Source organism: Natator depressus, chromosome 26, assembly GCF_965152275.1.
Source record: "Natator depressus isolate rNatDep1 chromosome 26, rNatDep2.hap1, whole genome shotgun sequence".
Taxonomy (NCBI): Eukaryota; Metazoa; Chordata; order Testudines; family Cheloniidae; genus Natator; species Natator depressus.
In genome coordinates, this window is record NC_134259.1 from 150,781 (window position 1) to 163,810 (window position 13,030).

Here is a 13,030-nt window from a genome sequence, read left to right on the forward strand (position 1 = left end):
GCACTCAGGGAGGGTGTGAGGTGAACGTCGCTGCTGAACGGCACATTACGTACTTTATGCCTCAGTGAGTTTCTGTCTCTGGTGTCTGTATAATGTATTTACAGTAACGAAAACCTTTTTGTCTTAGAGAAAATCAATTGCGACCTGACAATTTCCTGCCCTGGGTGTCTCCAGAGTCACCTTGTGGTGCTGTCATGGCAACTGATGGCTTTGGCTGTTACATTCAAAGCAATATGAGCTGTTTCCTTTTTTGCATTTCCATGTCTTGGGGGCAGAAGGTGCGCGCGCGTGTGTGTGTATGTATGTATGTATGTATACATGTACATACATATATCTCTTCACAGTGTTTCCATTGGTTTTGTTCACTGACAGTCTGAAATTGCTTGGGTATTTCTGGACTGTGACACCTGTGACTTTGACTCCTGCCCTTGATTACTGGTTAAAGGACAATATAAACTTAAATCTATCAACTTTTGTTTTAATTGTGTTAAAAGCAGTTTAGGATACTATGCTTGCCTGTGGTTTAGTTGATCTTTTAAGGGTGGCAGGGGATATGGATGGGCACATTGCAGTGTGGATTTGATTTAAATCAATAGTCAGGAAGACTTGATTTAATCATGGCTTTTTACATAGAAGTGCATTCTTGTTGGTTGTTATAACCTTAATGCAGACTCTTCACAACTCAGAGATAGATGTAGGTTTCATTTTTAGAAAGTACACACTATACATTTTTAAGTGATTTATTTTGAAAACTTTTTCAGATTAGTTTACAGCTATACCAGAAAATGAATGATCGTTCGGTTATTTCATTTATCAAAGGTAATTGAAGCAGATATTTATGAAGTCATTGGGAGGTGAACTATCTCCAATTCAACAGGTTAATCATTAATATTTGGAGGATTTTCTTGCCATACTGTATTAGGAGGAGAAGGTCATCAGACAGACATTTAAATTATTTTATTTAACTAAAACAACAACGTTATGTATTCTGGATTTTTTTCTTCAACAACAAACATAATATTTTAACACAACATGCACATGAATTTTTGAATTTAGTTAAACATTCAGGTTTTTTTAAAATCAGGTTTGTTTTTGTTAAAATTGTTTTAACTAAAATAGTTAAATGAAATATTTAAAGAAAACAAACAAATCGACTATGTCAGCCAGGGCAACATGAGAAACTGAAAATATTGGCTTCTGCAGCTAACTCAGTTGTCTTCATCTTCATTTTCCTGTTTGTTCATAATCTGCTTTTCAGGTCCCAAACGATTTCTCAATTTGGAGTTAATTAGTCCAAAGGAAGAAAATATTCTTTCTACACCAGCAGAAGAAGCTACTGCTGTTAAAAGTGAGATTATCATCACTTCAACAGTCTCTCTAAATCCAAGTGCTTAAGTGACTTCTACCAGTTCACTGCTGTGACTTTCTTTAAAACATCATCAGCAAACATATACTTCTTGAATGGCTCACCCTTAGCTCTGAAGTTTATTATAGTTGGCATTATGGAGGCACAATTGCTGGATGTCCATGTCATAGCCAACTGCTCTTCTTCAGCAGTTAAGGTTTGACCCTGGTACGAGTATTGAGAATATTTGCAAGAAAATGAGCTGGAGATAATGCTTGTCCCATTTGTTTTTTTTTAATGCTTGTAATTTAACTTATTTCTCTATTTAAGATCTCACTTAGTTCCTTCCAAATTTCAACAGTGTCGGCAATAAAACAGCTATTCCCCTGCATTTTGTTCAAGGCTTCAGAAATAGTCTTCAGGGTACTCCGCATGAGTTCAACATTTCTCTTAAGCCCAGTGTTGAGAACTTCGGCTGTGACTGTGTAATCTGTTTTTTCACAATTTTATTCACAAAGTGTCATCAGATTAGGCCAGTTCTTGATATAATGCTCAAAACAGTCCATTACTGAGTTCCATCGCTCGTCTTGTGGCAGAGTTAGCGTGGTTCCTCCCACTCTTTTCAGAGCAGCTGCTGCAAAGTGATTGTTACGGAAGTAGTTTGCAATTTCAACAACGTTAGCCTTTATTTCTGGAACACTGAAGTCTTTGGCTAGGAGGTGCATCAAATGAGCACTGCAACCATATTGCTAGCTTGGGACTCTCTTCACACTCTCCTAGATTTCTTCTCACCTTGGATACATTTGCAGCATTGTCTGTGACCAAGGTGCGTACTAGACGTTTTAATTTATTTTCACAGTTTGTTATAGCTTTTACTGCTGCTTCTTGTAAGTATTCTGCTGTGTGCGCATTTCCTGATGTATCAATTGTTTCTGTAAGGAAGACGTTCCCTTCGTCTGTTGTCAAACAAGCACAAAGAACAGGATCATTGTGGAGATTGTTAACAATTTTACCCTCTAGACATTTTGCACACTGTTCAATTTCTCTTTCATAGACTTTATCCAGCAATTTGCGTGCGACATCTGCGCTGTTGGGTGGACTGTATCCTGGTCTTAATGGCTGAACCATGTTAATGAAGTGTGGGTTCTCAATCATACGGAAAGGAGAGTTTGTTGCATAAACAAACCAGGCAATTTTTTCATCAATTACCTCTTTTTGTAATCTGCTGGTTCTTATCACAAACTTATCTATGGTTGCTTCTGGATGGTGGAGTGTTTTTTTTCTTTTTGCTACAGGTGGTGTACTGTGGCTATGTGACATACATGATGTGACTGAAACACTATCATTGGCAGTTAACTCTGAAACTATAGTTAATAGAAAATGATAGTTATCTTGAAGGTGGATAGTCTTCAGAATCCTGTATGTTGAGGATGGATTCTCCTAAACAAAATAAGTCAATGTAGTTATTTAATTATTATTACCATACTGCTCATTTAGTAGTACTCATTGCATTCGCTGACACTCAGTAGTACTTTAAAGGTGAAATTGTAAAAGGAAGATCTGCCTATTTCAGCTATTTTTTTATCACAGCTGCATCTAAAATGATAGTACCATAGAGTAACAACTATATGTTCTGCTCAAACATGAGAATTCAAAAATAGTCCAGAAGGAAGACAGGCAGTCCTTAAGAAAGAAGAATGAAATAAAAAAGTTTACCAACCTGAAGATCATGCATGTTCAGACACGTTCCTTTCATCATCTTCAACACAGCTTCGTTCTGAGAAGGAACACTTCTCATGATGTTGTTTCATTCGGGCAACAAGGCCTTGCATTTCTTTGTTGCACTGTTTGCATTTTGCACACATGCCTGTCTCACCCACTCATAGAGGAACTTCATTAAAATATTCCCAAACTGGGTTTCCTTTACGGCCTGCTGCCATTATAGGTTTTCCCTTCTAGTGAGAGAATGGTATGGTAGATCTCAAATCAGTGAAGACTACACTCAGGAAGACTTCTGGAATATGCTGCTCCAACAATTTCACTTTTGTTTCTACTGCCTGTCCCTCCCTTCTCACATTTATCTCCAGATGACTTCTCCTTGTCCAGATCTATTCCACCCCCAACAATCTTCTATTCATTGAACATTTTGAAACTTTGCCCTTTTAGAGAGAGGTAAGGGATTGACTCTGTGTACACAAATTTGCAGAGGGACAATAGGGTTGAGGTCTGTTGTTTCTCACCTCTATGTATGTATTTATTTATTTTTATTTACTTAACATGCTTGTTAACAGCAAAAATGTGTTTATCTCTGGAGACCCAAATGGACAGTTTGAGAACTGCAAAACTAAGCATCTCTGATGGTATCTTCTAGACTGAGCACTGAGTCCCATTGGGTGGGTGGGTAGATTAATCTATACAGAAGTCCCTAGAACCCCATAAAATGGGGTCCCTAATCCATGAACTATTGGAACTCATTTACAAAACTTTTTCTTGAACGTTACATGAATGTATCGTCTCATACTATAGAATTAGAATTTATAATCCATATTCGAGATATCATTGAGCTATAATGCATCTTAATTAAAACTATCTTTCTCCTCAAAAAGCATTTTATCAAAAAAATTGATTTTTAAAAAAAGTAAAAATAATTGATTTTTTATCTACCCTGGCACGTTGAGTGGCACAGTCTAGCATGTGATGCTACGATCACACACTCAATAGATATGCCTGGGTTGTAATGCAGGCAGATGACTTTTCTCCCTCTTCCTCCTCCCACTGGAAGAAGATCATCCCTGGATTCACGTTGCTGGGACTCCGAAAGAATTTTTAGTTCATTTTGATTGCTCATTCAAAACCAGTGTCTAGAAAACCTTATTCATTCTGAAAGTACTTCTGCTACTTTCCCAAAGGGTGTTTCTGCCCTTGCAAGATGCAGAATACTGATATCTTTAATTAATAAAGACAGTATGACTACTTTTTCAGTATTTTGGATGGATGTTATTAATTTGACACCCCCCCCCCCCCCAAAAAAGATATTTCTTCCTCTTTGAGCAAAGTCTGAGAGCTGTTTGAGTCCTAAGCTGCTGCAGATTGCACGCACAAAGCTGTTTTTTGTTTCCGAGCTGCTACAACTGTCTGATGAAGTTTAATGGAGAAAATGTTTGATTTAATTCCTAGAAGTCTAATAATTTCACTACAAAACTTTATCGGGTAAATGTAGGTACTCTTCAGTGTGGAAATAAGAATTTCTTATGTCTACAGCCACCAGGTATTCACATTGCCTTTTGGACTTTGCTGGGAGAGGGAATTGCAGTGGAAATATAAATATTGACTTTTTTAAAGTTTTTGGGAAGCTGAAATCCATATACATTTTACATTAAATTTGATAAGTGCTGAAAACATACAGGAATAAAGGAAATGTCAATCTAAAATGTGATCATTTTGATAACTCTTTTGCTTACCTCTCACCCTGAAAATGCTTAATTATAGTATGAATAGAAGCCTGTATTTTCATGATCAGAGATTAATCCTCCATACTGATTGAAATGCAGCATTACAATATTGCAGTTGATAGTAGCAGAGTTCTTATTGTGTGCCACAGTGTTTTCATTGACCACCTATCACTACAGTCTCTAAAAACAAGACCACGTTTCTTCTGTGGCTACTGTAGTGGTTAGCGATGTGGGAAAAAAGAATGTGAAAATAAACTTGTTTAATGTGACTGCAGCTTAGTTATGGCCTTCCATTTTGTGTCTCTGCTGCTTTATTTCCTCTCCCTTTGTGTAACCGTTTACATTTTATCAGCATCAATTCTTCCCATGTTGTCTGCAGCACATATTGCTCTAGCTTTTCGAAGGCCTGGTCTAAGCTAGAAAGTTTTACCAATATAGCTATTTCAGTTAAGTGAGGGGGGGAAGAGATCACATCCCTGATGAACATATAGCTATGGCAGCAAAATCCCTAGTGTAGATACAGTTATACCTGCAGAAAAGTCCGTTTGTCGGTATAGCTTATTCTGTTTGGGGAACTGGTTGAAACTATACACACCAAGGAACTATTGCCGGTATAAGCTGTCTCTCCATTAGGAGAATTTACCATTATGTCTCCGCCTGTATATCTCTAGTGGCAAACCCTTTTAAGTGTAATCGAGGCCTAAGTCACTTTGCAGCAAGGTGCATTAATTTAAATCAAAGTGATCATTGATTTTAATCATGATTTAAATTAGCAATCACAAAACTTTGATTTTTAAATAATTTTAAGTGTTTCGCATTTGTACTTAGTTATCTTTGTTTGATAACCTTTAGAACATTCATTCCCAGCTAAATATAGCCCTTTCACTTAGGGAACTTAGTCGATCACAGTCTTTGAAAGTGGAAACTCCCACCCGTGGCTAGCAGAAAATGCTTCTGCCAGAGGCCTGACAAATACGTCGCTCTTGTGAAAAAAGCAGTTTTTCAGACCACCATTTATGAATCACTGGTAACACTGATTCGTACTAGCTCTAATAGTTCCCTAGAGAACAGCTGCTAAAGTCCATTCAGAAGTTGAGTTGGGGAAGAGTAAAAGTGTAATCCAAATGTGACTTCCAAAATCTGATATCTTGTGACTCACAACTGAAATAAGTCACATGCTCAGATTTCCATTGGTCCCTAGAATTACCTCTCTCAAATGATATATGTAGTATCTTGCCTTGAAATGGTCATTATATCTCAGACCAAGCAAAAATTTAGGCCATTTACCCAGTAGAGTAGTTGGGATGCTGAAATCATCCTTTACTTACACCAATCTGCCTTTGCTGCTGAGGTGTTGGATCCATAACTGGTGGTGATAGTCAGCACCTCCTTCAGGGATGGCACGGTACAATTCTCCCTTAAGCAAGCATTTGTGAGTCCCGTGGATTTTGATATCCCCCAAAAAGTCAGTGGGTGGGAGGGGGGGAGAGTGAATTACCTAGTGTGGATAGTGGAAGAGGTAGCTGTTTAATTTACTAGGTTTCTCACCAGGATGCTGCTTGTGCATCTGATGGGGGCTTGTGCAGAGCGCCATCTTTGGTATTGGCTTTTGCTTGTATATGTGCCTAATACATTTTTTAAGCCTCAAAAACAGTTACTGCATAAGCACAATATCTGCTTTTACACTTTCCTGGTGTTGGCTGTGTTCTCTTTATTTTGTTTGCTTTAATTCTTAGTAATGATTTTAAGTTATTGAGCTGTTTTGAAAACAATGGAATGAAAAAATTCTGACAATAATAAACTTTAAAAGATAACAGCAACTTTTTAAAAAATTGTGGAATAATTTGTTCCTGGCTCACCTCAACAGTTCTTTGGTAAAAATCAGGTTTTATATCAGAAACGCAGCCTGCTCCACGACTAGGTTGCAGATGCTGCTGTAATAGTATAAGTAAAACTTGTCTTTCATCTTTAATGATGCATCAATTTTTTTCCATATTTGACAGGTATAAAGGCCTTTTATAAGTTCACATTTGAGACGTACATAATTTATGACCTAATCTTCGTATAAGGAATCTGCAGTCATGTCCAGCTGTTCTGTACCTTCTAGACCCACAGGTATATGTGTGTGTGTGTGTGTGTATATATATATATATATATATATATATATATATATATATATAGCAGAAGGCCAGCTATTAAAAATAAAGAGGTTCATTAGAGAGTGTAAATTATCTCAGCTCTGTGTAATCCATCCACAAGATTGAGTTGTGAATTAATTCAGATACTTTGTTGATATCCTTGCATAATAGCCAGGATATGTGACAGAAAGTGAACTTTGTGAAGCAGTTCTGCGTTTGATTAGTTTTGTCTTTTTGTGAGTGAAGTCAGAATCTGCTTGCTGCAAGAATAGATTTCTTGTCACACAAAGGTCAGAAGAACACAAGTTTGCTCTTCAGCAAGAGCGTGGGGGAAGAGAAACCCAACAATAATAAGAAAGAGACTAAACAGTAGCACTGCTGTGTAGTTCAAAGGAAAGGTAAGTGGTGTGAGTATTTGAAGGGAATTGATGATTTTAAGGATTTTTACCTCTTAGTTTGCATTATTATTGTTCTCTTGGATCAGCGGTGCTTTCGGTGTAATATAATTTATCAAGTGGAGGATTGGAGATATTTCTAGTGGCAGCTGTTCAAGAGAAGATCTGCAACAAATGAGCCATTCAGCTGTTGGTTAGTTAGTCCTTTCTGGAACAGAAGCTACCACAGTAACATGATGGATATTTAAGATTTGCCATTATAAATCCATATTTCTCAGGCACAAACTCTAGAATAGAAGCTACCTATGTTTCTTTAATGTGAAGCCACTAGCAGAATATATTTTAAAATGGTATTTAATAATATTTAGGTAGTGACACCGATCAAAAGGATTGAGACATCCAACGTTAAAACTAACACTCCACTCATAATTTTCAGTTTCTGGCTTTTTTCTGTTTAAAGTTGAGACACAAACAGTTATTTATGTTAGACCATAGTCTCATTTTTTCTTGTAAGTGCATTATCAGAGAGAGAGACTCAGCAAGATCCTGGAACGCCACCTGGAACTGGGGTACCGCTGAGCCCTCTGATCCACCAGCCTGGGCTCCCTGTCACATTGTGCTGCTGTGACAAGTTGCAAAGCCTGCCAAGCTTGCACTTTCACAAGCATTCACACAGATAGGGATGCACCCAGCCGCAGTCACATGCAGGCTTTCTAACCACCAGCCTAGGACCCCAGAGCAGTACTGTACTGCCCTGGTCAAATCTGGCCAGAATGTGGGTTTAACACCCAGTCCGCCTCTCCCTCAATGTAAAGAGGACCATACACACTTTCCTCGGATGCCTTAGTTCAACACACACTGGTTTGGATTAAAATACAAAATAAGTTTTTATTAACTACAAATGGATACATTTTAAGTGGTTATAAATGATTACCTAGTAAATAAAACTGCAAACTGAGTTTAACATACCAGATAGATAGGATATGAATTAACAAATTCTCACCCTGATTGATAAACAGGCTGTCAGATTCTTAAGGCACAAACTGCCTTGGCTTTGCAGCTTGGGTTTCCCAGGTTTTCATACACAGGCTAGAAATCCCTTTTAGCCTATGACCATCGCTCCCTCCTCCTCTTCCCCCTTCCCCCCCTTGTTCAGTCTTTATTCCTCAGGTGTTTCCAGGTATGTTGTTGTAGGGAGAATGAGGTCCCCTCATGATGTCATTTTCCCCCTTTTATATCTTCTCCCCACCTGCTGGAAAGCTCTTTTGCTGTGAGCTGGGTCAAACAGTTCCCATTGTGTAGTGCTATCTTTGAGAGGTTTCTATTGTACACAGTTTCTGGGGTAATCCTTGTGCTTGTGTGCATTTCCTCAACGAGCCATTAGCATTGTTTGGCCTTTTTACTGTTGTACCTGAAAGGCTGCTTGTGGGTGTTTTCAGCCTCACAACAAGTTTCAGTAACACATACATAGCCCAACTTCATAACTTCACATACGATGATAGCACATACAATCCAGCGAGATATTCATGTCTAGCATAAGAACGTAACATAACATAGCAGATCAAGACTTTTAGAATACCTCCTCACAAAGTATACTTTGTACAAAACATATCCTAATTACGTAACAGTGGTGAATATTGGGGTGCCCGGGTGTGTCAGTCACATCCACATACTGTAGACAGATGTCCTTTTTGTATTTTCCAAAGCTCTGGAAGACTACCTGAGGGGAAGAATCAAGAAAATAACGGGGCGGGGGGGAAGAATCTTATACAGTTCTAAATTGGCTTTTAGTTAATATTGGACTCCATGGGCTTTCATTTTGCTGATTCATCAACAATTTAGATAATGGCATAGAGAGTACACTTATAAAGTTTGCGCACAATACCAAGCTGCAAGTGTTTTGGAGAATAGGATTTAAACTCAAAATGATCTGGAGAAATGGTCTGAAATAAATAGCATGAAATTCAATAAGGACAAATGTGAAGTACTCTACTTAAGAAGGAACAATCAATTGCACACATACAAAATGGGAAATGACTGCCTAGGAGGGATTACTGCAGAAAGGGATCTGGGTTCATAGTGGATCACTAGCTAAATATGAGTCAGCGGTGTAACACTGTTTCAAAAAAAGCAAACATCAATCTGGGATATATTGTAAGCAAGACACGAGAAGTAATTCTTCCACTCTACTCTGCGCTGATTAGGCCTCAACTGGAGTATTGTGTGAAGTTCTGGGCGCCACATTTTAGGAAAGATGTGGACAAATTGGAGAAAGTCCAGAGGAGAGCAACAAAAATAATTAAAGGTTTAGAAAACGTGACCTAGGAGGGAAGATTAAAAAAATTGGGTTTGTTTAGTCTGGAGAAGACAAGACTGAAGGGGGACATAACAGTTTTCAAATACACAAAAGGTTGTTACAAGGAGGAGGGAGGAAAATTGTACTCTTTAACCTTGAGGAATCAATGAGCTTAAATTGCAACAAGGTGGGGTTAGATTGGATATTAGGAAAAACGTCCTAACTGTCCAGGATAGTTAAGCACTGGAATAAATTGCCTGGGGAGGTTGTGGAATCTCCATAATTGGAGATTTTTAAGAGCAGGTTAGACAAACACCTGTCAGGGGTGGTCTAGATAATACTTATTCCTTCCTTCAGTGCAGGGGACTGGACTAGAAGATCTCTTGAGATCCCTTCCAGTCCTGCGATTCTATGATTATTCACCACCATGGGCTATGTCACCTAGGGCCCGTGTCAGAACGGTTCCTATCATGAAAGCAGCATTCAATTATTGGAACAGAAATGGAGTCAATACGTTGTTGGGTTCTTTCTCTGATACAATATTAGCAAATTCTGGGACAAGTACATTGCTAGAGTTTAATTCCATTCCTGGGGTACAGTGTTTCTGAATTATAGATTGGCTTATGTTAAATTTCTGATATGATAAAATACCTTTTGTTCTTTCTGACAAAACAAGGTGGAAGTAAGGAAGGTCTCTCTCCGCTTAGTACGATTTTTCAGCTCTGTCTTGTAAAATCTGGGTTCTCTCCACTTCCAATCTTTTCAGACCCAATGGCTGTCCCACCATCCTACTGTGACCTGGGGAAATCTGCCAGGGATGTATTCAACAAAGGATATGGTAAGCAGCATGATCATATGTTGATGCTAATAAACTTACATTTCTTAGGTGTCTTAACAAAAGTAATAACATTATTTACATATGTATTTAGTGAAATAATATTTTGTGATAATAATGTGACCAAATAAGTACAAGTGAAGAAGGAGAAAAAAATATCTCGTGCTACTTACTCAACATATTAACACATCATAAATATGTATCAAACTAGAAAGGAAACTGTTTCGAGTCTTGCCCAGAGAGATGCCACAAAATGTAATTTGAATAGTGAGAAGTGTTCCGGTGTCTTCAGCCTTTTATAGAGTGCTTCTCACCTTCTTTACTTTATACAGGGATATGTATAATTAGGTCCACCCCCACCATGGAAGTTGCCGTAGCAGACCATTGGCAACAGACGATCCCCTCAGATAGAGTGCTCCTATGTTGTTTGAGACAAAATTATGTGTGATGTTGGACACAGTACAAATAGTTTAGAGCACTTTAAATGGGTAAATATTTTATTTTAAAAGAAAACCCAGAAAGTCTCTCGGGGAGGAACTCTCTGCTTGAACTGTTCTCCTGTTTGCAGTTCTTGGTAATTTACATAAACAATGGCTTAATGCAGCATTTACATTGTTTGTGGCATAAAACTGGCACTATACAGCTGATAAAGAAGTGGCTTTTTTTCTGTATATGTATATTTATGTATTTTCCTGGATCTTGAAACTGGATTTCTTCCTAATTGATGATCGTTTCTCCATCTGCTGTATATGTCATATTAATTCATTTGAATAACTGTCTGCTTTCAGAGATACAGCCCATCTCGTGGGGTAGCTCTCTGTATTTTCATTTTCTGTGACTGGTTTAAATTATGGTCAGTTATGGGAATCCTGAGATTGACAGTACAGTGACATGTCATGAATTCTGAAATCCTCTATCTTGTGAAATGTTATTAAACAATGTGTGAGTGGGTGCGTTTCCCAAACTGGTCTAAAACGAAGTTCACACACTGTAAAGTCAAAAACTCACCCTGTTTCTCAGACTTGTCTTTTGTTAACAAAGATCAAACTATATTTTGACAAATTTCAGCTCAAGCTTTCTTTCTAGTTTTAGCTGCTTCTAGATTTTTCAGCCTAAAGAGAGAGCAAATGTTGTTCTGGGATGTGTAAACAAAGGAATATCAAGCAGGAGTAAGGAAATGGTATTATCTGTGTATGTGGTATTGGTGAGACTATGACAAAAAGATGGTGACAGATGGGACAGCTTTCAGAAAAGAGCTATGCAGATTATTTGAGGGCTGGAAGACCTGCCTTGCAGTGAGAGACTTAAACATGTCTGTTTATTTAGCTTCTAAAAGAGAAGGGTAGAAGATGGTTTGATCCCAGTCTACAAGTATCTAAATGGAGAAAAGATATCTGATAATATCTTCAGTCTGGAAGACAAATGTCTAATGAGATCCATTGAAGCTAGACAAATTCAGATTAAAAATAAGGCACAAATATCTAGCAGTAAATATGATTAACCATTGGAATGATATATCAAGGGGTAATCACTTTAAGTCTCAAGTAAAGATTGGATGTTTTACTATCAATATGCCCTAGCTCAAGTAGATGAAATTATTTGGCCTGTGTTACGCAGCAGTTCAGACAGATGATCATAATGTTCCCTTCTGGTCTTAAAATGTATTAATCTAATTCAGGACTGCTCAGCCCACACCCTCGTTGTACTCTAAAATAGACGCTTCTGCCTCCCTTACATCCTGATGGGTAGTGAGCCACCTACCTTGGTGAGTCATCAGAAACCATTTAATACTTTCCCAGGAAGATCAGCACCTAGTAACAGGGTGGGCTGTTTCGAGCGAACACTCCCAACCTGTTTCATACTGGAGTAAGTGTCTATCCTATTCTTGTACATTGCAATGTAATAGAAACTTGTGAACTTCGCTGTTTCAGGATTTGGAATGATCAAGTTAGAGCTGAAGACCAAGTCTTCCAGTGGCGTGGTGAGTACTGAAGACTTTCAATGACACCAGTGTAGCAAAGATGAGAGTAAACCTCTTTAGTAACAAAAGTAATTCACTGGTATTTACTACTTTTCTGTTTCATCTCTCATTTTAATGTTTGGAGGTGAGTGGTGTGCTACTAGAATGATGTAAAGAATTGGTGTCCCAGTATTTTCTATGTGATCTAAACAAACTTTCACATAGCATACTGTCATTGTTAGGATTTGCATAGGTACATTTGTTCACTCTTCCATCTTCGCAGTGTCTTCACCCCAGTCTTCAAAATGGGTTTCCATTGTCATGCTTCCAGTCATGTGTGTTCTCTCTCACTACCTTTTTATAGCTAAATTTGTTTCTGGCTCACATCTCTGCTTATGGATGCAGGCCAGATCATCCACCACTGTTAGTCTGGATTCACAATCCTGCATTAACTATTTATCCAAAGGACTCGGGACACCAAAAACCTTTAGCAAAGTGAGGTTTTGGATGAAGTTGAGAGCCAGCTGGCTGGCTTTGCAAAAGCTATACTCCCAAGTTCCCACCATCAAAATATTGCCAGAGACCTTCGCTGGATTTAAAGGGAGAGTT

The 13,030-nt window shown here is 38.2% G+C and overlaps 1 protein-coding gene across 3 annotated transcripts in view; it reads left to right on the forward strand.

Moving 5' to 3' along the window:
* Positions 1 to 13,030, forward strand: part of VDAC3 (voltage dependent anion channel 3) — a 32,867-nt gene that overhangs the window by 520 nt on the left and 19,317 nt on the right. Inside the window, exons 2-4 of one of the 3 annotated variants that reach the window (XM_074939964.1) lie at positions 6,801 to 6,912; positions 10,393 to 10,464; positions 12,393 to 12,442. In XM_074939964.1, coding sequence (XP_074796065.1) covers positions 6,879 to 6,912; positions 10,393 to 10,464; positions 12,393 to 12,442 — 156 coding nt within the window. In that variant the 5' untranslated portion in view covers positions 6,801 to 6,878. Of the gene's footprint in view, positions 1 to 6,800; positions 6,913 to 7,199; positions 7,334 to 10,392; positions 10,465 to 12,392; positions 12,443 to 13,030 lie in introns of those variants that run through there. The other 2 variants (XM_074939966.1, XM_074939965.1) reach the window with 2 other exon arrangements.